We start from the raw sequence: 25986 nt of genomic DNA on the forward strand, positions 1-25986 counted from the left end.
TTTTCCCTGATCACAAAGGCTTCCTGCTGAGAACTATACTCTGCAGAAAACAAAAAAATGTTGTAATGTTTCCCCACAACAGCATGCTCCAGTCATACTAGAGACAAAGTGCTTTTAAATAAAAATGTTTTATTGCAATGTTTCATTATTTACAGTACCATTCACTTTGTCCCTGGGTGCTACCAAAGTGCAAGCCATCTGAAACAGAGAAGCTAAATGACAGTAACTTAACAGCATAACACGACTGTGCCATAAGCTTGTACTGTCCTGCCTCTTCCCTGGTACTGAATGCAGAGAAGTTTGCTGCTCTCCCTGGTCACCTGGAAAATCTGCTGTCTTTCCAGCTGGATTTTACTTGGAATTCAGAGTTCCTAAAAAGGTGCTTTTGTACACAGCACCGTCAAGTTCCTACTTCAATTTTCGATGTACATACTGGCTTATTTCCAATTCTTTGTTTTACTCATTCTCTTTGGTTAATGTATACTTCTAGTACTCTTACCTGTTTTGAGGCCAGATCTTCCTGGCTTATCTGTCTTAAAGAGACAGTACTTCTAGAATTACAAAGAGTTGCTGCTAGGTTCTGAATTTGGAGATGTCATCTGCTAGAGCTGCATTTAAAGCTCTTACAGAATACAGTAACTTCTATCGTGTTTCTATTTTGTATAAAAACGGGGATCCAGACACCACTGAAGCCTGTGTTTTCTAGGACAAATTACACTAGTTGTTTCAGAAATGACCTCTCAACAGAAACTTTCCTTTTGAAGAGGGGTAGCTGTAAAAAATTTTATTGAAGACTCGAGAATTCCAGTGTTCCAGTGGCTAAACTCAGGTCAATGATCTTTTCATCTTTCTAACAAGTGTATTAGTGTGAGAAAGTACTTTGAAAGACAGGGTCAGACTGCATACCTACAATTTCCACTGCTGCCAGCAACTGCTTGGGTGGTGGGCAGTGAAGTTCTCTGCTCCTGTTATCTTGGTGCATAACAGGGATTTCATTCTAAAAATTGAGATGCTTTGTGCTACACAGCTTTTGTACAGTTACCAAATGTTTAAGAATACATTACTGAAAATAAGTTATATTAAATGGCACTCAAGTCCTCCAGAAAACATGTAGCAGGGCTGCTGGGTAAGAGTTATCAAGAGTAATTGCTGGTCTCTCTCCTCACCACCTGCCTGGTTCACAGTTCAGTGATGAATCCCTGTAACAGCTGCCTCAAATGATTCTAAGATTACAGCTTCTCAAAACCAGGATGATTGCAGCTCTTGGCAGGCTTTCTCCAGTGAGTCACACATTTATTCTGTGATTTCACAGGCTTTTTTTGTACCTCTATTGATAGAAAGCCACCAAAAGTTGCAGAAGGTAACATTTTCACAAAGAAAATGTATGTTTTATTTTTTACATACCATACAAAACACTGTGTTCTGTCTTTCCTTGGGAATCTGGAGGAGGCAGCAGAGATCACATGCAGTCAACAACATTGCTGGATCCCTGGCCCACGTCCCTTATCTGGCTGCTGAGGCAAGAGCACACAGCCACACCTGCCCCTGCCCTGCAGTGTGACACAGAGCCGACCAGTTCCCACCTACAGAAGATGGCAGAAATAAAAAAAAAAAAGAGTAAATTGCTGTCCCAGGCAACACGAGAGTACGATTTTCTGTGTGTGAAATGCAATGACAAAGCCTAGCTGCTTCCTCAGCACAAAAACACACCCCACTAGTTTATTATTATTATTTCTCTGGTAAATTTAGTGCCACATCATAAATAACCAGAAGACTGTAGATTATTATTGAATGAAGGGAAGAAGAGGGCACTGGGTGGAGAGAAGGTGCTTAAATGTTTACAAGAACAACTTAGTGGTATAAGCAATGCTCCTGCATTGCTGGTCATGGTTATTAATTATTACCAGGAAGCAACAGACTCATATGCAGCACAATAATTCCATTGTGTTTTCAGAGGGCAGATTTCATTGTCTTATTACACCAAATTTTAAAAAAAAGGAAATTACCTGTTCACTATGGGATCAAATGCTTCCACTGTGTTCAGGTAGGCATTGCCGTTGTGACCTCCAACTGCAAAAATTTTCCCCATCAGTGTTGCTATGCCAACGCCTCCCCTCGGGGTTGTAAGCTCTGCCACATATTCCCATTTGTTACTGCGGGGGTCAAACCGCTCCACCGAGCTCAGTGGAGAGTTGTCATCAAAACCACCTGCAAAGAATCATCACGTTACCACTTTTGAGCCAGTAGTGATATCCAGACTGGCATTTTCAAGCTATTTGCAGCATTCAGTGGGTTACTGTCCTGCTCTGTTTCTTCACGTGGATTTTAGAAGCTCCTACAAATCCATCTAACAGCTCTCCCTTCTGTCACTGTAGAAGCATCACCAAGAGTGACAGTTTCTTCTATTCAAGTTTCAAGGAGAGCTATTTCTCTTATTTTCTCCTTCAATTGATCTTACACCTAATTGTAACGAAGGAGTTTCCCATCTGGAATAGAAAAAAAAGCTAAGACCAGTAAAAGGATGGTCCTAATCTTATTCTGGCTTAAGGTAAACATTTTCTGATGCTGTTTTCAAATTACAGCATTGCTGAATACTTAATTAGGAAAAAAAGTTCTCAAGTAAACTTCAGTGATGCACTCCCCTTCCTGGGGCAGCTGTCAAGAGGAACATTTTACTTGAAATGTTTTAATCACTTATGATAATATACCAGTGTCCTGGTTTTGGCCAGAGTAAACTGTCTTCCTAACAGCTTGTATACTGCTGTGTTTTGGAGTTGGTATCAAAAGATAACACTGAAATTTTAGTTTTGCTAAGTAATGCTTATGCTAAATCAAGGACATTTTGGCTTGCCATGCTCTGCCAGGTGAGGAGGTGTACAAAATGCTGAGAGGAAGCATGGCCAGGACAGCTGACCAGAAGATACACCGGGTGGGGGTGTCAGCTGAGGGGTATCCTTGCTCAGGAACTGGCTGGGCATCAGTCAGTGGGTGGGGAGCATTTGTGCTGTCACTTGTTTTGTATATTCTGTTGTTATTGTTATTATTATTATTATCTTTTGTTCTATTAAACAGTTGTTATGTCAACCCATGAGTTTCACTTTTTCTTTTCTGATTTTCCTTCCCATCACACTGGAGAAGGGGGGAGTGAGTGAGCAGCTGTGTGGTGCTTGGCTGTTGGCTGGAATTAAACCACAAGGCAGAGCTCTGCAGCTACCACTACAGCTGACCTGGCATCCTCCTCCCTCAGAAAGCAGGTAAGTCCAAGGTAGAACAGAAAAAGACAGGCCAAGGACAACAGGCTGTGGAGTAAGTGTAATCACCATGTGAAAAAGCTACTCTTGTCTATGTTCAGAATAGAAGTAGAGTGCTTTAGAAGTGTGTAAACTTAAAAATAACTTTCCTAAGAGAAAACTCAAGGTTTGGGAGTCTCTAGAGGTTTTTTAATATAGAACTTTTGTCCTGAACAGTAAAGGCCTCCTGACATGTGGGTCAGCAACACTATTTCACCACTAATATGCCTTTGTTTAAGCATGTCCTGGTTGGTCTTATTGCCCAAGAACACAAAAGTGCAAGTCAGGTCTATCTGTTCCCTAGTTGCTCTAGCAACAGGGTATTCCAAATGCCACCATTTGGCAGAAACAGCAATACAAAAAGCCACGTGCCTACTCACCAACAACGTACAAGCAGCCATGGAGCTCACTGACCCCATTGCCAGCTCTTCGCTGACCCATCTCTTTCACTTCTATCCACTTATCCAGATGGGGATCGTATTTCTCCACACTGGAAAGAGATGCTACACCATCATTGCCACCCACTGCATAAACATGGCTCTGGAAAACAGTTGCAGAGAGAAAGATTATTTGTAACATATATATATTACTCAGCTTTTCATAAGCAACATTAAAATTAGAGAAAAAAATATACAGTCCTAAATATTTAACGATTCCCAAACCAGACAATTATCTAACAGCTTGTAAACACTATCTTCCAATTAAAGAAGAAAAAAAGTTAGGTAGTGTTGCAGATATTTTGCAAAGTATATATGGCAACAGGGGGATAAAAGTGCAGATGCATTCAGCACCTTTCAACACAGTAAGCTTGACAAACCAGAGTCTTCTGAATAAGACATGAAGCATCAGCCTGGTGGTGTTTTAGAAGGGTCCTGGTACTTGTACCCAGTACCTCAAATACTGTTGAGTGCAGTTCTAATTGATACAAATATTATCCTCAGTATCACAGAATCATAGAACATCAGGGGTTGGAAGGGACCTCTGGAGATCATCAAGTCCAAGCCCCTGCCAAAGCAGGATCACGCAGGAACACATCCAGGTGGGTTTGGAAAGTCTCCAGAGAAGGAGACTCCACAACCTCTCTGGGCAGCCTGGGCCAGGGCTTCCTCACCCTCACAATCAAGAAATTTCTCACCTTTTGCACAGTTCCATAGGATTTTGATGACCAGAGATGCTCAGCCTCACCAACTGCACTTTGTTAAAAATCTTGTTCTGCCTTGCAAAAGCAGATGGAAAAGCAGGTTTGTTCCTCAGATGGCCCCACCTTGAGAGGAAACTGGCACTTACCACAAGGGCTACAGAGCCAACTCCTCCCCTGGGAGTGTTCATGGGGGCAACTGCACTCCATCGATCAGAGTCAATGTCGTATCTTTCCACATCACTGAAGCAAGTGTTGTCATCCAGACCTCCTATTGCATAAATGGGGCCACCAAGGGAGGCAAGAGCAATTCCTCTCCTAAAGAAAACCACAGCATTGACATCTCAGTACACAGCCTTAAGGAAAAAGAATGGGAAAGAGAACAAGTGATATGGTACCTGGCTGGCACCTATTTCCAACAATGGGAAAAAAGTAATGAAAATGTAGAATATTTACAATAATGAAAGCCAGCAACTGTGGCCCTCTGCACGCCTGTGTCAGTCTTGGAAGGGCTCTAGAGTTTTATCTGAACTTTGCCTCAGCTTTCCCATGTCTGATCCATGAGTAGGACTGTTGCAACTGGAATATTTCTAGACTGCAGAAAGACAAAGCTCCTGTTTCAAAAAAAAAAAAAAAGGTGGGGGGGGATGGAATACTATTTTGACTGAATGTCAAGGCTGAAGTCTTCTCCTTACATGCTTGGGTATATAATGTTGTCTTAGTTATTTGATTTCTCTGTCTCAGTACTGCATTTTACACCCCCTATCTTGTTTTATTGAATATGCTGGAGAACCAAGACCTGCTCATTTTTACTTTGTTGGTGTAGCTGCTGCTACAGTTTGGAAATTATACCATTATGGGTTGTATAGCCAGGGGAGGTGTCCTGGTTTGGGAGGGCCAGGACAGAAAAAACCCTTCCTGGTCCCCACCAGCAGGTGCCAGGCTGTTGCTGTGGCAGTGAGAATGGGGAGCAGCTGAGCCCATGGGAGGAGAGGATGGGTCAGGAGACCCAAATGGATCAATCACAGTGTTCCTGCCCCTGGTGCTCAGTATAAAATAGGTCCCAAGAGAGCCCTTTTTGGGGGCTTCTCTGGCTGGTGTGCTAGCTGGGTTGGGGCCTATTTGCTCCTCCTGTGGCTGCTCATTTCCTCATTGGAGAAGAACACCATTTATCAAGCCAGGTTGCCTTCTGTTATCCCAAGCAGGACCAGTCTGGTTGCTCTGAGGCTGTTGTGGACTCTCATTGGGACCCTGGACTTGGGGAAACCTCATGTGCTGCCAAGTCCAGTGTGAGACTTTCCTGGCTGGGAAGTAATTACCAGCTGAGCAGGGTGAGTTCCATATTTACATACCTTATACATATTTGTAATTCACTCTCACTATTACTATTTTGTTAAACTTATCCCAGTTTTTTTCTTCCAACCTTAGTCTCTCTCCCTTACTCATGCCTTCATCTTCCCCTGGGGAGGGTAGTGGGAAAGAGCATGTTATCTAGTTGCTGTCTAAACCCGTAACAGGAGGTTTAGATGGGATATTAGGAAAAACTTCTCACTGAAAGGGTAACAGGTTGTCCTGGGAAGTGGACAGTTCACCACTCCTGGAGGTACTTAAAAGCTGTGCAGATGTGGTGCTTAAGGACACGGTTTAGTCATGGACTTGGCAGTGCTAGGTTAACATTTAGATTTATCCTCTTAAAGGTTTTTCCTAACCAACTCAATTCTAAGATTCTATATTAAAAGGCAAACCTGTGCTTAATTGCAATTTTTTTTCCATTCTATTACTTTCTGTCAAGCCTGTGTTAAAATATTTGTCAGATATTTTTTGCTACTGAATCTACCCATATGAGACTACAGTCACTACTACAAAATTAGAAGTATTGTCTAGAGTGTAAGCATTAAGTTCTCCCTTTAACTAACAAGGCAGGTGATAGCACCATTTCACTGAGGACATTCTTGTCTCATTAAACAGAAGGCACATCTGCCCATGCCTGGGCAGGAGCAAAGGAGCCAGTCTTTCTACAGAGCAAACATTGTGGCTTATCTTAAATTGCAGTTTCTTCTCAGCCAAGTGTCCTGACAGCACCTCCATCAATGGGAGGAGTTGAGTACCATAGCCAAGGCACAACAGCCCTTTCATTTACTGAGTGAGAAATGTCCCAGAAATCTGGGGCAGATGTTTTCTGAGAAGATGATGGCAGGAGGGAGAAAGAGGAGCAAGAAGCAACTTCTAGAAATTTGGACCTTCTACTTTGATTAGGTCATAGCTACAAATAGCTTTAAGACTTAGACATACTCAGGATTTTACTGCTACTTTTACATGATGCTTTTAGAAACAACAAGTAACAAAACAATGTAGACTTAAGGTGGTTGATTTAAATGACAGCAGAAACAAAAAATTTCAAATATGTGAGTCCAGTAGCTCCTTAAAGAATATTAAATGTCAAAAGGCAAGAAAAATCCTCAGGCTGACTTCCAGTGGTTTAATGCTTCCAGCCTGTTATAGAAAAAACATTGGCTGCTGTTGGTTTTCTGGGAATGAAGCATTTCACTGTGCATATTCTGCTGGCTGTTTATTCTCATTTATGCTTTTATGCTCATTCTTTATCTTGCTCATTCATAAAAAAAACACAAAAAAGAAAAAAAAACAAACCACAAAGAAACCCCCACAAAAACCACACAGAAGCAGTTTCAAGTTCTTTATCAGGCATAACAGAAAGGCCCTAGATACCAGAATATAAGCACAGCTAGAGCAGAAAAGCTCTCAGCTACAGAAGCTACCTCTCCCCCCCTCCAAAAAAAAAAAAAAAAACCAAACCCAAATCCAGGCATTATAAAGTGAGAACAGAAAGCCAAAGCATAAACATAACAAAAGTTGCCAGCCAGGCTCTCTCCCTAGAGAGAGGAATTATGGAGGTTTGCATTGAAATACCAGGTGTGTATTACACACAACTTTGTGTTTGTGCACATATGTGATGTCTGCTGGTACCTGATGCATATTTGTGTTTGACAGCAAAATGCCAAAAAAATAGGAGAAAAAATACTTCTAAAAATAGCAGAGTTTGGAAACCAAAATAATGGCAGGTCAGACATGATGTTTTTCAGCATCAGCAAGAAATGATATATCACAGACTTGGACTTTCAGATGAAAGGATTCGTACCTCTTTGTGTTCATTGATGCTTTCATCATCCACTTGTTTGTGAGAGGATCAAATACTTCCATGCTTCCTAAGTGTTCATTTCCATCATGCCCACCAACTGCATAGACTTTACCTGAAACACATATACATCTTTCAATACCAAGACTCCTTGGCAACATTTCAGTTTTCATTTCTGCAGTATCTCTGCCTCTGTAGAGACAAAGAGCTCAAACAAAGACTAAAAGTTTTCAATTTTTTTCAGTGTTAGAATTTTGATAAGTATGGACTTTATATTTTTATACTCTATACTGAACTAGAGATCTGTTCTAACATGGACTTCCCTATAAAGCTTGAGAGATGTAGAAAAAAGAAATTCTTCCCATAACTTGAGTACTGCAGGTCAGATCAGGTTGGGACATTTGTATCAGTCTCTCCAAATTTTCTATAGGGAAGAAAAGATCTCTGTTCTACTGCAGCAACACAAGGGCTACCATGTACAAGGAAAAGCTGCATTACAGATGTTAAGCTGCCACACTCGTTGTGAAAAAATTCCTCCTTATATCTATCTGTATCTACTCTCTCCATTTGTTTAAAACCATTACCTCTTGTCCTACTGCAACAGACCCTGCTAAGTAGTTTCTCCCCATCTTTCTTATAAGCCCCCTTTAAGTCCTGAGAGACCACACTAAGGTCTCTTATCCAGGCTGAACACCACCAGCTTTCAGTTTGCAGAAATGTCTTCTCTGTAAGCATACTAGATTGCTTCAGAATCAAAAAACCCTTCATGGGGAAGAAACTTCACTCAATTGAAGAGTATCTAACAATTAAACCATTGCCAGGCAGATTTCTTTAGAAAGTACCAATTGCAGCAAAGGGAGGAAAACAAGTGCCTTTTTAATAAGGTTGCTTGAACAGGATTACTGACCTCCCACAGAAATCACACCCACATGCCTTCTCCTGCTGTTCATTTCGGGACCAAAGAACCAGTTGTTCTGACTGACAGAGTAACATTCAATGCTGCGGAATGGGTCACCAGATCCACCTCTGCCACCAACACAGAACAGCACACCTGAAGATGACAGAACAGGTTTCCAGAAATCAGCAGGAAGGTGGGGGATAAAGTTGTACAGCAGAGTGAGCTGAAAATTACACAGTCCCAATGTTTATTTCTCTTCAAGAGGCACAGTCATCACCCTGCCTAACTGGATGCTGGATTTTGGCCTTTGCTTGACAAGCTCCTATGGCAATTAGCTATCTATGCTCTTGCAAAAGCAATGCATATTTTAAATATACTTTTAATGGTTATGCTTAGGGAGATTAAATATAACAATGTGAAAATCTGAATTGTCTAATATCTATCACTCACTTTCTGGTGTAGGTTAGCCAAAGAGTTTAGAAGTTAGCCTAAACTTTTGCATCAAAGGGTGTCCATTTTCTTTGGTATAGCTTTGAGCACACTGCTTGCACATAACATACTTAACAGTTATACCTTTAATATACAGAGAGAGAATTAGGATAAATAAATAATGCTTTAAAGAAAGAAAATTACTGCTAAAGTTCCTCTAGGAAAATGCAGCACAGCATTAACTAACTACCAGAGGGATACACAGTGCCTTTCCCAATTCTGCATTAAAAGCCATTTACACAGTTGGGTCATCTTCTCTCCACACCACTCCCTAGGATAATCAGACACACATTTAATTACCAGCAGTCTGCTTCCTTGGTGTTGTGCGAATGGAGTACTCAAAGTCTGGCACTGCCCTGCTGCTCAGGTGAAGGTGGTAGTTTCTTGCTTCATCCAGCAAATCCCTACATTTTAGATTCTGCTTGACAATCTCTTCCTTTGCCACAACACCCATAAGGAAACAAATGGGCAAGAGAGGCAGCCGTACCTGACAGAGATGAAGATAGTTGGAGTAACTGCTGGGCTGAGTCCCACCATCCACAGTGACACACAAAGAACCCATGAGAGCTCCTGAGCTACTCTTCACTAAAAACAGCACCTTTCATAGTTGGCTGGGGATTTTTTTCCAGAATAACAGCAATATGAACAGAGAAGTGCTGCTGCCTGGACTGGACCTGCACCTGCCCAGTGTGATGCAGCAGCTGTGACTTTGTCAGGAAAGCCCATGTCAGGGTAGCCTGCCAAGGGCAGGAAGAAATATCTTGATGGTGGTGAAACTTCAGAACACTATTGAAAATGTTAGACATTTCATTTATGTCTAGTAATCCTAACCAATTCAACTGCAATGCTGGAGTCAGAGGGCTGTTGCTAGAATGAGCTTTGGGGTGACAAGTCAAAAAGGAAACAATCAGCACAAACTAGGTGTCCATTAGGGAGGTGTTGCTAATGCAGTAACACCTTGCTCTAGTGTGACAGTTGAGAAGGTTTCAGTCCCATTTCTTCCACAGCCCTGCTAACAGACTCATGAGGTTAGTGGTATAGTAAGAACTCAAGGCTGGTGAATTCAGAACCTCATTATAACAAAACCCATAAGGCTGAGTGTGATGTAGATAATAACTGCCAAGAAGCCCAGTCATGTTTTCAGCTAGCCAAATGTCCAAATCAACTGATGGCTCCATATCCTCTGGCAGATAAGCCATGTTTTACATGGAGAATATTTTTTCACTGCTTCATTCTGAACTCTGGTTTTCATAAACAGAACAAAGCTGTGGAACTGAACTGCTAACACAACTGGGCATTTTAAATCTGCCCTTTTTTGTTGTTTTTTTTTTTTTAAATCTCAAAAGATATTTCCTGTTTGTATCAAAAACCTCGTGTTAGTCTTAGTGAAACTTTTGGAAGATGGCTAATAAGCAGTTCTGATCTTTTACCAGAAACTGTGAAAAAATTATGCATGAAGACAATGACAGCTGCAAGGCAGTGGACCTCTCGTTACTCACATGACTCAAGTATTAGCAATTCTGACAAATGCAAAATAATCAATTTGGGAGTTAAGTGACAACTGAAACAGCACAGTTGATCCTACCTGCTAAGATGCACAGGACATTCTGCAGTGCCTGGCATGCTCTTCCCCAGCACAGGTTATCCATACCTGTATCAAATACTATGCTTTAAAATCCCATAACCAGCACATACGGAGCTTGAGTAAGTGAAGCAGGAGGAGGTGTGATGGGTGTTTAAATGAGTTCAGCTGAGTGACCTCTTGATACCTATATGTATTTCTTTTAGAAGCAATGGACTTACATCAAGTTTAGACAATTGAACTTCAAACTCCTTTCGGATCCTACAGCTAACCAGCTGTGCTTTTCTAGTGAGCATTAAAGGGTCTAGCGTATGTTTCCTAGCCTGCTAGCTGAGCTAACACATCTTGGTCTTTTGTTAATTAAATATAGGGAATGTTCTACATTGTAACACATCTCTGTTACAGCTTTACTTCCCTAGTCTCGCAAAAAACCTCAGTGGCTTTGCTCTCTTTTCTTAAATACAACTATTTACCAGCAAGTGCAGTGAGTGCTTCAGGCAGCAATAGTATCAAACCAAGCGAAGTGATGGCTTTGTTTTCCAATATATCTAAATCTACATCATTTTTGTTCTAACACGGATGCACCTTTTTATTGGCTCCCCACCACTCAGCCACGAATGACTCTCTTGTTTACAGAATCTGCAGAATACAACTTCTTCCTGATTTTCAAGACATCTAACCTGTTCCCCCTGTCAACTCACAATTGAGAATACCAGATGAGGCACCAACTACTGAAAACATTTTTTATCTTGAGCCCCATCTGCGTACAAACAGTTGATTATACAGGCACCTGGCCCCCTGTCTGCCCTACCTGCGCGAGTATTTCATCCAGCCACAAAGCGTGATGCTGTGGATTGGCCAGTAGCCACTTGATGGCAGCGTTGTAAACCTGCTTTTCATTCTCAATATTCAAGTCACTAGAGGAGAGGAGTTTATGGAGGTGCTGTGGTGACACACTCACAAAGTCTTCACACTCCACCACTTCTGTGAAATGTTCACAAGCATACTGGTCAGCCATGTCCATCAAGTCGATGCGGTTGTGACTTTCTGCAAATGCCCTGACTGCCAGGCAGTTGGAGGGATGGAAGTGCAGTTTCATGTATTCACAGCACGCCTTTGCTACCAGCTCCACCTGAAGAATGCAAGCAGCATACAAGAGGGGCTGGACATTATCCACTGTCAGAGTAAGCCGAGAGGAGTAGGCAAACTTCACTAGGTCCTCCATTGCATCACCATCAAAGTCCCTGATCTCAATCAATGTCTGCTTGGCTTCAGCCATTTCTGAAAGAAACATGGCTCTGAAGTAGGGTATAACACAAGCTAGCACCAGTTTGTGGCATGAGATAAGCTTTGAACCAACCTGAAAAAAAAAAAAAAAAGAATACAAACCCCTCCAATCTTTGAATGGAATGTCAGTTTCAGCTACCAGAATATGAACAGTTATGCTGAAATAAGAACTCTGAACTTGATATGCATCGAGATACTACATTTTGCTCAAACAAATTAACTCCACTTGCCCTGTACTTCTGATATTAGATCAGTGTATCCCGAGCAGATATGAGTTGTTAACTTGTCTGCCAGAGTAGGACAAGACCATAACACAAGGAAATAAGAGCACTGGTGCATACAACTTGCTTTTCTTTTAACAGCTGTGTCCTGTTATTTCAAATGGAACATCCTTAGGAACCTTCTAGATGCATCTTGGAAACAGGAGATTGCAAGACACTTTTTAATGTATATTCAAAAACTTTAAGAGGGGTGGAAACTGTAATGTGACATTTTTAGACTACACAATTTAAAACTCTGAACTTTTGCTAATGCAGAGGAGCTGATAAAGCTGTTTATAGAAGCAAGTTTATGTAAAACCACAGCGATAACAGGGATTATTAAAAGTTACCCATCACTTCAAGATTTTTAGAAACTGTTTAGCCATAAGAAATATCGTATCCCCCATAAAGATGAGGTATTTTTCAAAAGTCTGCTCAGAAAGGACAAAATAAGCTTTTCACTTACAAAATTCTCTAATTCTATTACATTTTTTAAAGAATATAAATATTGAAAGTAAATGAACAATCCACTGCTCATTTTTGTTACAAGAGTGCTTTCTTACAGCCTGTGGCATTCTGCAGTCTATGGCAACATAAAAGTATGGCCAAGTTAAGAACCAGTTTCCCTGACAGACTCAAATGACACATTCATTTTCAGATGAAGGTGTCACAGTGAACAGTTTTCTTTTTTTGAAAAAAAGGAAATTAAATTATAAAGAATAATTTGGATTATTGCCCTACCCTTTTAAAAAGAGTGTATTATCAGCACAACTGTAACCTGCCTGCTGACCGATAAGTTGAGTACAGAAAGCACCCATGACAGAGTACACAGACAAAGGGGGGAAAAAAGGGATAATTCAGTGCTAGATCCCTCCAGAGGATACAATTCCTAGATCTACCAGAAGACCAAACCAACAGGAGAAAAGCCCATGGCATGCATCTGCCACTCTCTGCCCTCTAACAGGGAGGTATTCATGATGTTAACAGTACAATAGCTGAAATTCCAGATTCTAAGTCTAGAGCAGAGTTAACTATAGTATACAGTATAGTTATTACAGTACTGATGCAAAAAGATGCTACCAGATGATCTGCAACATCAGAGAAAGCTCCTAGGCTGTCCTCACCTTCACCATTTTTGTTCTAGTCATGATCCCACTCTCTGATTAAATCTCCCATTTGAAATAGTAGCTTCTCAATCTTACCCAGATCTGCTTAGTTTTAAATATCCGGAATACCCTTGGTATTTTGAAATCAGAACTCCCCCCCAGTTACTGGCTATCACAGATACACAATCATATTTTGAGAGCCAGCAGTTAAATTAATAATATTTTTGACAACAGCAATGCCAAAATTGCACACTATCAGAAATCATGCTCAAAAGCAGGAAGAAAAAAATACCGGAGCACTACAGAAAGAAAAATCAAACCCTCCAGAAAATTCTAGTTCAAGATTCAGTTACCAGTTAGTTGAAAATCACTGATTTAGGAAGCATTACATCAAGATGCACATAGTTTGCTCTGTCTTCCATAGATTATATTTTCCACCTGAGGACTCGAAGCTAAGTCATTCAATCTAATATAGTTTTAAATTACCAAACTGGCTCCACACAAATAATAGAAATGAACATTAATACAAGGATAACTTAGGGAAGGTTAAACTGCACCCACAGTAAGGTGTTCTTCACAAACCAAGTTTCCCTAGCAGAAGGATATATTTATAACTCTCTGCCTTTTTGCAAGGGGGAGTTGAAGAGGCGAGGATTAGGTCAAGAAAAGAGAAGAGAATGGTTGTTAAGAGGTCTGACATTAACCTTCTTCCCAAAAATGGCTTTTAAAACGACATACAGAAAGACCTGATAATGAGCTCTCGCAAAAGTTCTGTTTCATGGCTCTCAAGCTGTCTGGAGCAGCATCAGTATTTATGTTCAATGTCCTACAAGCAATTAATACTCAACTGTGAGAAGCCATTTGCTGCTGCATCTAGATATCTGAATATCTAGAGATGTCTCAGAAGCCACAGGTATCCTATGGCTTCCATGCCACTGCCCAAAACCACAGCCACCTCCAATGCACTCCATTCAGAGCTCTATCTTCAGACTACTAAATATAATGGATATGTGACAGTATCACCTTCAGTGTAACATCACAGAGCTCTCCAGCTTCAAAGAAGTGAAGAAGGGAGCAATGAAAATCCTTCCAAGCCTCATTTGCTTCAAATACAAAGCTGTCATCTTCACCGTCGCTGGTGGCAGACCGAGGCTGCTGCTGCTGCCGCCTTTTCCCCTTTATCAGACGTTGTTTTGCCTGCTCTGGAACCATTGATTCTGAAGCCATTGGCTGTTTCTTCTTTCACTGCGTGAATATTCAAAAACTTCTGCCACAACACAATCTTGCCCATCAGGAGTGAAGTCCTAAAATGCAGTTAAAATTCTGCTTATCTTCCTGTTTAAAAACAAACAAACAAAACAAAACAAAACAAAAAAACCCCACACCACACAAGAAAGCAGATGCAACATTATATACTGCTAGTATATAACACTTTGACTACATTATAAATACTACCTGTAATCTTCATTGGGGAAGGTGTAGAAAGGGAAAAACAAGACTCACAGTCAAGAATCCTATTCAAGTTCCTTTAGGAAAAGCCATTGTTCATGAACTTCTTGCCCACACTTCTTGAAAAAAGACATGAAAAAGGATGTGTCTTCCAACATTCCTCCTCTCATTGCTGTGGATGACAAAGAAACAGAAGAGACATGGTCCACAGACAGCTGTGCTTCTTTGGTCCCACCCCCTCATGGGTGTTTTACATATACTCATTACTCAGCTTTCCTACATCTCTTGAAAAGCTGAAGCAATCCTTAAGTGTTTTGTGTACTCATGCAAATGTAGGCAACATATAAGAAGTTTTTACAGAACTAGAGAACAAGAATTTACACTTACAGAAAAATCTTGGAATGAAAATTTCCTTTTAGCAACCTTACTAGTCCAACAGATTGATATTTAAAGCATGACAGTAAGTGTTGTGAAAAAGTTTGTTCTTGCTTGCTTTCCTTTGAGACTGTTTACCCAGCTTAGCTGAAGATATTTAAGGTGTCTAATATATATACATCTTGGCCTAAAGGAATCTTAGCTGTACTGACATCATAGCTTTCCAAGAGCTGAAAGGCTCACCTTTTTGATTTGGGGAAAAAAAAGGTTAAGCAGTAGAGAAAAAAATTTCCAGTTCAGTAGCCTGATTTAATGGTCTACAAAGCCTGTTTTCAAGTTTTCTGTTTAATTTATTATGCATTCAGGGTTCAATCTGTGCTAAGAATTGATGATTTGGATGAGGCCTTGTGCAACCTGGGCTGGGTATCTCTGCCCATGCAGGGGTTGAATCTTGATCATCTTTAAGGTCCCTTTCTACGATTACTGCAGTTTAGTGATTTCTGCTCATGGGCTCTAGTGCTGGAGGGAGTACTGAAGTAGCAAAAAAAATCTTCTACAATAAAACTGTAAGTCTTGTGTCTGGAAGCAGAACTGATTTTCTCCTGGAATATTTTTAAAGTGTCCACGCCTCTTACTAAATTTTCACATCCTCATGCACTGGTACCCAGAGAAAGAGCAGGAGAGACTTGAGGTGGTGGTGCTAATATCTGCAGTAGTCACCACAGGGCTGTTGTCAGATGTCCTCAGATTATTCACTAATGGTGCTATAAACAAGGTAAGTATTCTTCCTTTAAACAATATCTAAGAGAAAGCTCCTACTTGTTCCAAACCTACAAACTAGCTTGAAGGTATTACAGATCACATGATATATAGTATGTAGCAAGGAGTACCATTTTCTGCTGAAAACTTCTATTATTTGACAATTTATTAGACAAACTTATATACTTTTTTTTTTTTTCGTAGTTCATTACAAGGAAAAATCATGCTATTTTGATTCTTGACTTTTAAGTTCAAATTATTCCTCCACTCCTGGTACTCACCACCTTTGCTTGCTTTAACATGTCCTTCAGTGAAGCTGCAATTACCACTGACATGAAGCTATGAAGTGACAGAAGTGAACATACAAGCAAGAGGAAAAAGAGAGGTTGAACTGCTGTAGTAGGGTCTTGAAAAGCATCGTTATTCATTCAGAGGTAAGATACAGCATCTTCAGCCTGCACTTATAGGGAACTCTTTCTTATTTTGGTCCTTAACTGATAGTCTCACTTCACTGCTCCCGAGCCACTCATACCTAGCAGTACTTTCACAGCCAAGCATAACCACTGCTTCCAGACAGAACTGCCACTGACCACTAGACAACAGTTCACAGCTCCAGAGTCATAAGGTTTTTCCATGTGGCATATATGCTACATTTGTTGTCATGCTTTAACTGCAACTGCATGTGTAATTTCCAAAAGAATTCTGTACCTCACTATAGAAGAGGTTGATGGTGAATGTTTTACCTGTTATGGGTAAGCCACTGTAAACAGCAACAGAAAACCCATGAGTCTTGAGATAAATAAGTTATCTTTTTCAAGATAAAAAGTATAATTTTTAAGATTTTTAAAAAATTATTATTAAGCATTATTAAATACTGTTTTAAATAAAGTGATCGGTAACCCAAAAGTAGAACCCAAAAAACCCACTAATCTGTATCTGATGTTTATATCACATGAAGGTCTTGGATGCCGCGGTCTAATTTGTAAGAAGAGATGTTGAGTGGACATTTGGATATGTACACACTTGCAGGGGAACAAAAAATCTTTTTAGATACCTATCCACAAACCCTCTATTTGTCTGAATTAGAGGTTTTCAGCAAATCATCACCTCCTGTGGAAAGTATCAGCTGTAGCTGTGAGACAGCTGTAAAGGTAACTTCGAAGGAGGTCCAGGTCACTGTATTGTATCCAGTTGGCTGTTAACTGGATATGGGTTGAGAAATTATATTGCCTATTTGAAATATGAAGAGATTTTCACAGTTGGATTTAAGAGAAGTCAAGAGCCTACCATACTTAACTGCTATAAAGAGCCTGTCTCTATTGAAATGGTGCACTACTCCAGTTAAATACAAAGAGAACAAATATTACTGACATAAAACCACAGTATTAAGATGATTTTACTGAAGTGTGAGATACAAACTATCATTACCCAGAAGGAGAGAGCAGATGTTTCATTTGCAGAAAATACTGGTTTGCACTGATCTGAATGTTTAGTTCTAGACCTTTACTGCTGTCAGATTTGAAACAGAACTGAGTTTGAAACAGAAATGAGTTTTAATAGTACTTGAATCAACTCTGGAAAGCTGAAGGTCATGCAGAAGTCCTGAGGTCAGGGTATTTCAACTCCAAACCTACTCCTCTTTCCAGCTTGAAGTGGAATGGTAGATATTTTTGTCACTGCACAATCTTAAAGGGATAGCACATGAAAAGAACAAGAATTTGAAGCTGTATTTAATATCTTTAATTATAAAGAAGTTCACTAGTTTAAGGACCACTAACTAGAAGGATTAATCAACTAGAAGGATTAATGCTTAGTGTGCATGATGCTTTGTTAAGTATGTACCAAGAATATACAAACTGAGTGAGAAGAGCGATTTACAGATCTGCTCCCTAAATCAACAGTAATGCAACAGTAAGATCCAACTGCTTGAGGTTAGTTTAGTACTGGTGAATCCTGCAGACTTACACAAAGACACATAACCTTTCCTGTCTAGAACAAAACACTGTCATGGTCATTCAAAACTTCAGTAACATGTGCTTCCTTTTCATCTTAGCAATTAAGTCTTCCAGCCTTCGTACAGTCTAGTATTTTGACTACAGTAAGCATTTAAGTGACCATCAAAGAAAGTGACTAAGGAAGCTAAAGGAAGTGCCTCATTCCTAACATCTGTTCTTGCAGACAACTGCTTGACACTTTCAATGAAAGAGTAAATGTATGACTGAAAAAAATACAGATTTATAGCTTGTAACTGCTTGCTGAGAGCAGATCAGCAATTTTCTTGTTCAAGTTAAATATTTAGAAAATTTAGAAATACTGATGATGTCTGCTGTTCCCACAGTAGAGCTAGGAGTAGAGTTGGGAATTTGGACCTCAGTGCTAGTCCTCAGCTGAGGGACTAAAGATCCCCTCCTAGTTATTCCTCACCATCAAACTTGAAAAAGCAAGAAGGAATGGGAGGTCAGCACACAAGCACATCATCTTGGTTTTGCTGCAATGCAGATAGCAGTAAAATTCTAAAGTCAAGTGATTTTAGTAAAGTGATAAAGTCAAGATAGGCTGAGGGAGCTGGGGTTGTTCAGAAGAAGGCTCCAGGAGACCAAATAGTGACCTTACAGTATCTGAAGGGGCTGTGTGCAAGGGCCTGGAATGATGGGATGAGGGACAATGGTTTTTGAATTAGAGAAGAACAGATTTAGACTGGATGTTAGGAAAAAGATCTTTACCATGAAGACAGTGAAACAATGGCAGAGGTTGCCCAGGAGGTGGTTGAGGCCTCATCCCTGGAGATATTCAAGGTGAGGCTTGAGGATTGCTGACAATTCTCAAGCAACCTCTGAGCAACCTGATCTAGTTGAGGTGTCCCTGCTTACTGCAGGGGGGCTGGGCTAGGTGAGCTTTAGAGGTTCCCTCCAACCCAAATTATTCTATGATTCTGATTCAGCCATTCTAACTAAATCTGAAACCGAATTAAGTGTACAATTCCTCAAGTCACATAGGATATTTATTATAAGTTTTAAAATACCTCAAATGACTTTGAAGCAAAAAGAAGTGGAAGACATTAGTGGCAAGACAAGAATGAACACTTTTCCCCTGTCACGAAATTAAAGCCCAAGAATCCTGGCTGAGAAGCCAACCTAGTGTTGGAGTATGTGGTCTCCTCCCCCTGTCAGGTACCATGCCAGACAGTGCCCCAGAAAGAGAGGATCACCTTCCACTGACACAAGGGAGGAAGACTTTCCAGTGATACCAAACACAACCAAAACCAGGACTCCCACTACCACTGCAGCAACACAGTGTCCAGATGAGAGGTGTTATGATACCCATGAATCCAATAGTTATTCTGAGCAGTGGTACTGAATCTGGAGAAAAGCAGTTCAGAAGACATCAAGACACAGGTCAGGTGAAGTTTTCCTAACAATCCTGTGTATCATCTGGTTACCCATCTACAAGATGAACATAAATCACATCATCTGTGTGGAGGGCAGCAGTTAACCTCACTATGAAAACAAAACGGCCTGTTCACTGAAGGAGACCAGAAATTTGCCTTCTGTAAATGCAAAGTGTGTAGCCCTGTGAGCTGTGATGTTCTGCAGGTGACCCGAGTACAGGCTGAATGCCTATAAGTATGTACAGGTCTGCACATGTGCCTGTGTAAAACTAACCTGTCTAATACAGAGCCTGACAATTCTCTGCAGGTAATTACATGGTGGTGTCATCAGTGCTGCTGACCAAAAGACTAGATAAGGATATGCATCGACAGTATCTTCTCCAGTTTATTTTAGCTAACAGGAAGTCTAGCTGCTGTCCTATGTTATCCTAACAAAACCTAAACATTTGAAATGAAGGCAGCTGGCAGAGCTTAGTAAGAGAGGGAGTGCAGTGGAAAGAGCAGGAGGCAGCTGCCCAGCAAACTGCAGCCAAGCAACAGCTTTGGAAGCGACTGTACCAAGCAGCTGTACCATCTTCAGTCTGGTTCCATCTGCATCACCAATGAGGAACATGAGGAAAAAAGTGATAGGCAAAAGCAGCACAGGAAAAACCTCAGCGCTCTCCGCTTCTGCACCAGTTCTGTCAAAGGAGTTACAGAAACCCACGCAAAACTGTACAAATGCCTATGCTAATTAAGTCAAATTAGACAAGGGCTGGAAAACATGGGAAAATTCAAGTTATACACTGTTACAAGCCTAAGCCCACTGTAATGTTCCTCAGAAAGTTAACTAACAGCAAAAAATATTAGAAACCATGCGTTAGGTGGTTTAGCTTGTTTATAGAATCATCACAGAATGGTTTGGGTTGGAAGGGACCTTAAGATCATCTAGTTCTAAATCCCCTCTAAATCCTCCCACTAGAACACGTTGCTCAAGGGCTTCAACACCGCCAGGGAGAGGGCAGCCACAACTTCCTTGGGCAACCTGGGCCCAAGGAAGTCTTTGCACCAGTGAAGAATTTCTTCCTCGTGTCTAATATAAATCTCTCCTCTTCCAGTTTAAAGCCATTAACCCTTGTCCTGTCACTTCACACCCTTATAAACAGTCCCTCCCCAGCTTTCCTGTAGCCCCCTCCAGGTACTGGAAAGCTACCATGCCTCCCTGGAGCTTTCTCTTCTCCAGAGTGAACAACCCCAACTCTCCCAGACTGTCCTCATAGGAGAGGTGCTTCAGCTCTTCTATCATATTTGTGGCTCTCCCCTGGACATGTTCCAGGAGCTCCATGTCCTTCCTGTGTTGGGGCTCCAGAACTGGACACACAACTCCAGGTGGGGTCTCATGAGACTGGAGGAAAAGCATCACCTCCATTGACCAACTGGCCATGCTTCTTTTGATACAGTTGGCTTTCTGGGCTGCAAGCTCACATTGCTGGCTCATGTTGAATTTTGCATTAATCAACAGATCCAAGTCCTTCTCCTCAGGGCTGCTCTGAATCCATTCACTGCCCAGCCTGCACTTGTCTAGGGACTGCCCTAACCCTAATGTAGGGCCTTGCACTTGGCCTTGTTGAACTTCATGAAGTTGGTATGGGCCCACCTCTCAAACCTGCCAAGGTCCCTCTGGATGGCATCCCTTCCCTTCAGCCTGTCAACCACACCACACAGTTTGGTGGTATCAGCAAACTCGCTGAGGGTGCACTCCATTCCACTGTCCACGTCTCCAACAAAGATGTTAAACAGCATCAGTCTCCATACTGACCCTTGAGTAACTCCCCTTGTCACTGGTCTCAATTTGGACATCAAGCTGTTAACCACTGCCCTTTAAGTGTAACCAGCCAGCCAATTCCTTATCCATAGACTGATCAATCCATTGAATCCCTACCTTTTTAATTTAGAGATCAGGATGTTGGGCAGGACAGTGTCACTGCTTTGCACAAGTTCAGGTAGATGACATCAGTTGCTCTCCCTTTGTCCTCCTTTAAAACCACAAGGCTTCCTTTTGTAGAAATCCACTAAACAGACAACACTAATATAACATTTCTAGATCCTTTCAGTATTTCAAAAGTTCTTTGTAGAAAAATCATGTGTTTCATTTTTTTTTCTTACTTGTCACTCAGGTAGTTCAGAAAACAGTGAAGTGGGTACAGGAGGCACCATCTTTCATCTGCTTCTATAACCAAGGCCCCATCAGTGCTGTAAACATACACATAGTGAATAAGAACTACTTGGAAAAAGGCAACAGAAAAAGTGTTTTGTTGATCACATTCAGATAAAATCACATTTTGGAAATAATTCTGCCTGGCAATCCCTTAGTCCCACTTTCAGAAGGCTGTTTCTCTGCTTCCTTTGATCCAATATATGAATATGCTCAACAAAATTGTACTGAGGTTTAATCTCAGTTTTGATCAAACACCATCTTCTGGGTTTTATGGGATGACAGGTTGATAATTTTGAAGAATCAAAACCAAATAAACAACCTCATCTGCATGATGTACTTCTGCTTGATTTACTCTTGCTCCAGAATGACCACCAAAACCCATCAGAGGCCCCAAAACAGCGAAGGAGGACTCTGCTTTGCAGCTACAGGTGTCCCTAGGAAGTGATGTATTTATGCAAGGTAACCTTGGGTGTATCCAAAAAGTAAAAAACAAACAAAAAAACCCAATGTGAAACCAAAAAACCCAACAGTGAAATCTTGGGAGCATAATGAAGTGTTGAAAGATATAAAAATTTTAACTAGTACTTCATATTTCTAGGACCTGATTACAAGTAACAGTAATTTAAAGATTGTCCACAACACGTGTTTAGTGCAGCCCTACGTGGAAGTAGAGAGAGCAAAATAATTTCTACATCATTTGCCAGCTGCCCTTTAACCTGGACATGTAAATCAAAGTATGGTACCCAATAAAGCATCCTAGAGCTATAGACAAACACCATTTCCCATACACCCACCAAGCTCATTCTCTCAGAGTTTTCTGCCTTAGCTGACAACCATTCTCTTTTCTGGAGCCTCTGCTCCACTACATTCCACTCTACTGCTACACTCATAAGTCTAACAGTTCAAACCATAAAGCAGTATCACTTCCTTTTGACCAAGGATAAGTCTCCTTCAAAATCTGTTGGACATCAGGAGGGGGCAGAGATAATAGGAGATAAAATAGGCTGTAACAATCAATGCAGGAAATTATTACAAAATTCACTTGGTGAAGCCTGCTGAGGAAGAACTAGAGACGCTGGCTAGCATGGTGCTATGCAGCCTTCCCTAAGATTACCGGTACTAATTACACAATTATTGTGCTCTTTTGTGACCACACTGATTAAAACTGCTCCCACAATGAAATGGCTGCCTAAGAAACTGGATGCCGTAGCTATTGATGTCTCAGTAAGAATTTATAAAGAAACCAGGTCATAAGTACATGGCTAATAACATGGTGCACAGGAACAATCCTGGTGTGTTGCAAAGCTGACACACTTCTTACATAGCACAAGAACTCACACAGAAATTCTAATAGAAGAATCAGCCCAAGCTGACTGAAAAACCTCAGACCAAATTTCTTCACAAAGGTGACCGAACCTTTTGCAGCTTAACCTCCATTACAAGCAATCACAGTCATCCGTGCACACCTGCTGTTGTTTTAGGTTGTTAACATTTGCTGAGCTATTTTACCTGCTGTAAAATATCTCTCTATAGTCACACTGGTGCAAACTGTTTCTCCAGTATGCTTCCAGAGGCCTTTGCAACAGGCACAGAAAACCAGCAGAGTTTTACAGCTTTTACTGCTGCAGATAACACAGGCAAAGGAAGAAACACAGCTCTATGAACTAGGAGGCTCTATTTTGAGAACTGCCTCCACACTCCTTGTGGGTAAGAGCTTGATTAAATGGTGCTTCCCAGCAGCCAGTAAGCAAGGGGCTTGAGTGCAGAGGGGAAGGTGGAACCTCGCAAAGCAGGAAGGAAACTCAAGCAGGCAATATTGCTTGTGGAGTTATGGCATCTGAAATTCTCATTTGAGACAGGCGGAGAGGCTAGGAACTCCTAAGGCTCTGCCCAGTACCAACAGGGAATGTCTTGCCGTTTTTTAACACAAGAAATACTTTTCTTTAACCCCAAACCAAGTGTTGTTGTTACCCATTTCAAGATGTCAATAGTAAGCTGACCGGGATACTTATTTTTTGGACTGTGGACTCCACAGTAGTAATTATATGCAGCACCTTGAAGGGTGAGGACTCCCAGCTCAGTTTATTTGTGTGGTTTTGTCTCTGTCCTTGAATCCTGTGTCAACTGAAGAGCTCTGAGAGTGCAGGACTCCACAGGTGCCTCCCAAAGCCCCCTATGCTGAGGAGAGGCTGGCCCGGGCACCTTCGCGTGGTCTTGCAAGGGGCGTACTGCAGCCCTAGGTGATCTGCACCCATTCTAGGTTCATTTACAAGAAGCCCACACACAGTTGGGCTCTCTGGAGCGGCGATAACCGTTTCCATCGGCAAGGGGGGCAGGCCCGAGACCCTGCCCTGCCCCGCGGCCGAAGGAGCCCCACAGGAGGGGAGTCCGGGCCGCCCACCTCCGGCTGGGAGCGGGCGGGGGGAGGTCTGGGATAGGAATGGACGCGGAAAGCTGCAAGGAGGAGGGAAAGAAAACACCATGCCGGCCGGCCGGCCGCCCGCGCCAAACCGAGCAGCACCGCTTCCCGCCGCACCTGAGGGGAGCGAGTTACATAAAGACAGGGGCAGCCCACCATGGCGGCGCCGAGCCCTGAGGGCGGGCAGGCGGGAAGGCAGGCAGGCAGGCAGGCAGCGAGGGGCGACGGGGGAAGAGTCCCGGAGCGGGGCGCAGCCCTCCTGGTGCAGGGAGGAGAGAAAGGGGGACGGCGGCGGCCGGCTGGGACGAGAGACCCGGTTCCCTCCCGCTGCTAACCCCGCTCACCTGCGCCGCCGCGGAGAGCCGCTCCCGGCTGAGGGCCGAGAGAGGGGGAGGTGCGCCCGCGGGAGGCAGGGCGGGGGCCGGGGCGCATGCGCCCAGCCCGGGAGGGCGGTGGTTGGGCTGCGGTCCGCTGAGTGCTGGGCCCGGCGGGGCGAGGCGAGGCGAGGGTCGCGGGGAGACCCGCTCCAGGCTCTGGGCGTTCCTGCTCCTTTCAGCTCGGGCCTGTGGCGTTGCGAAAATCCAGCACGCCTCGCTTCCTCCGCCATCCCGACTCCCCTTAGGACATGGAAGGGTTTGGTCCCTGCCTGAGCTGATGATGCATTTTTCACTTCTCTTAGTTTTTAGAGGAACTCTGCTGGGTGGTTGTGACCAATGGCTCAGTGTCCAAATGGCGATGTGTGACGAGTGGTGCTCTTCAAAGTTTGCTAACTGGGACCAGTGCTGTTTAACATCTTTGTCAGTGACACGGACAGTGGAATGGAGTGCACCCTCAGCAAGTTTGCTGATGACACCAAAGTGTGTGGTGAAGTCCCCACCAGGCTGGAGGGGAGGGATGCCATCCAGAGGGACCTGGACAGGCTGGAGAGGAGGCATTGTGCAAACTGCATAAAGATCAACAAGCCCATGTGCAAGGTTCTGCACCTGTCTGTCAGGACAATCCTATGTATCAGTACAGGTTGGGAGGAGAAAGGATTGAGGACAGCCCTAAGGACAAGGACTTGGGGGTGGTGGTGGAGCAGAAGCACAACATGAGCCATCAATGTGCACCTGCAGCCCAGAAAGCCAACTGGGTCCTGGGCTGCATCAAAAGAAGCAGAGACAGCGGTCAAGGGAGGGGATTCTCCTCCTCTGCTCTGCTCTTGTGAGACCCCACCTGGAGTACTGTGTCCAGTTCTGGAGTCCCCAACACAGGAAGGCCATGGAGCTCCTGGAACATGTCCAGAACAGAGCCACAGAAATGCTCAGAGGGCTGGAGCACCTCCCCTGTGAAGCCAGGCTGAGGGAGTTGGGGTTGTTCAGCCTGGAGAAGAGGAGGCTCCCAGGTGACCTCAGAGCAACCTTCCAATATCTGAAGGGGCTACAAGAAAGCTGGGGCAGAGCTTTTGACAGGAGCAGTGGTTCAAAACTCAAAGAGGGGAGATTTAGGGTAGACGTTAGGAAGAAATACTTTCCTGTGAGGGTGGTGAGACCCTGGCCCAGGTTGCCCAGGTGTCCCTGCCCATGCAAGGGGGATGGAACTGCATGATATTTAAGGTCCCTTCCAACCTAAGCCATTCCATGGTACTACATTCCACTTGTGTTCATTGCTGACTCACTGACTGGAGAAGATGCTGCAACAACAAGAGCTCTGATCCTGTGCTTTACTTTCCCAACCCTGCTCTGCCCCTTCCAGGGACAAGGAAGCAGCAGAGCAGGCGTTCTTGACAGGAGGAAGGGACAAGGGCTGCCGCCCCACTGCTCCCAAGCAAGGACAGCAGAGCAGTTGCCACAACACTGAAAGGGTCAGCCAGAGGTGCCAACCACCAGGCCAGGCTGCAGGGACAATGCAGGTCCCTGGTCAAACCAGGGAGCCACACCATGTACCAGGCACAGGGCCAGGCATGGCACACCTACAGCACACACAAGGGCTGGGGCCAAGGCCAGGGCTTAAATACAGGTGCCAGCCCAGGGGCACGGGGTCAACGGGGGAAGGCTTCATACTGAGCCTTCTCACAGCTCCTCACCACAAGATAGTGGCCTGCTCTGATGGGACACGCTTTGACCAGGAGGTTACATGCCAAAGATCTTTGGCCTGTGGTACAGGAGAACAGCACCTGATGAAACATGGGTCAAAGGCCTCATCAGAGCACAGAT

The 25986-nt window shown here is 42.9% G+C and overlaps 2 protein-coding genes across 6 annotated transcripts in view; one reads left to right on the forward strand and one right to left on the reverse strand.

Moving 5' to 3' along the window:
- The window catches only part of AFF1 (ALF transcription elongation factor 1), a 105807-nt gene extending 103805 nt beyond the window's left edge, over positions 1–2002 (forward strand). For both annotated transcript variants that reach the window (XM_071753610.1, XM_071753611.1), the window contains exon 21: positions 156–2002. In XM_071753610.1, coding sequence (XP_071609711.1) covers positions 156–202 — 47 coding nt within the window. In that variant the 3' untranslated portion in view covers positions 203–2002. The remainder of the gene's footprint in view (positions 1–155) is intronic.
- On the reverse strand, positions 110–24469 carry KLHL8 (kelch like family member 8). 4 transcript variants are annotated; one of them, XM_071753616.1, is made up of 13 exons: positions 24136–24468; positions 21321–21407; positions 21097–21226; positions 14708–14825; positions 14228–14508; positions 11363–11911; positions 9270–9456; positions 8490–8633; positions 7586–7697; positions 4578–4746; positions 3671–3830; positions 2007–2208; positions 110–1583 (listed from the first exon to the last, which is right to left on the reverse strand). In XM_071753616.1, exons 5-13 carry the CDS (start codon positions 14429–14431, stop codon positions 1460–1462), a joined length of 1851 nt encoding a protein of 616 aa, XP_071609717.1. In that variant the 5' UTR covers positions 14432–14508; positions 14708–14825; positions 21097–21226; positions 21321–21407; positions 24136–24468; the 3' UTR covers positions 110–1459. The 4 variants fall into 4 exon arrangements, 3 of the variants coding, with proteins under 3 accessions (XP_071609717.1, XP_071609718.1, XP_071609716.1); XR_011727765.1 differs by lacking the exons at positions 21097–21226; positions 21321–21407 and having other exon boundaries at positions 110–198; positions 1405–1583; XM_071753617.1 differs by lacking the exons at positions 21097–21226; positions 21321–21407 and having other exon boundaries at positions 14228–14539; positions 24136–24469.
- Between the last annotated feature and the right edge of the window lie 1517 nt (positions 24470–25986).

Source organism: Heliangelus exortis, chromosome 10, assembly GCF_036169615.1.
Source record: "Heliangelus exortis chromosome 10, bHelExo1.hap1, whole genome shotgun sequence".
Lineage (NCBI taxonomy): Eukaryota > Metazoa > Chordata > Aves > Apodiformes > Trochilidae > Heliangelus > Heliangelus exortis.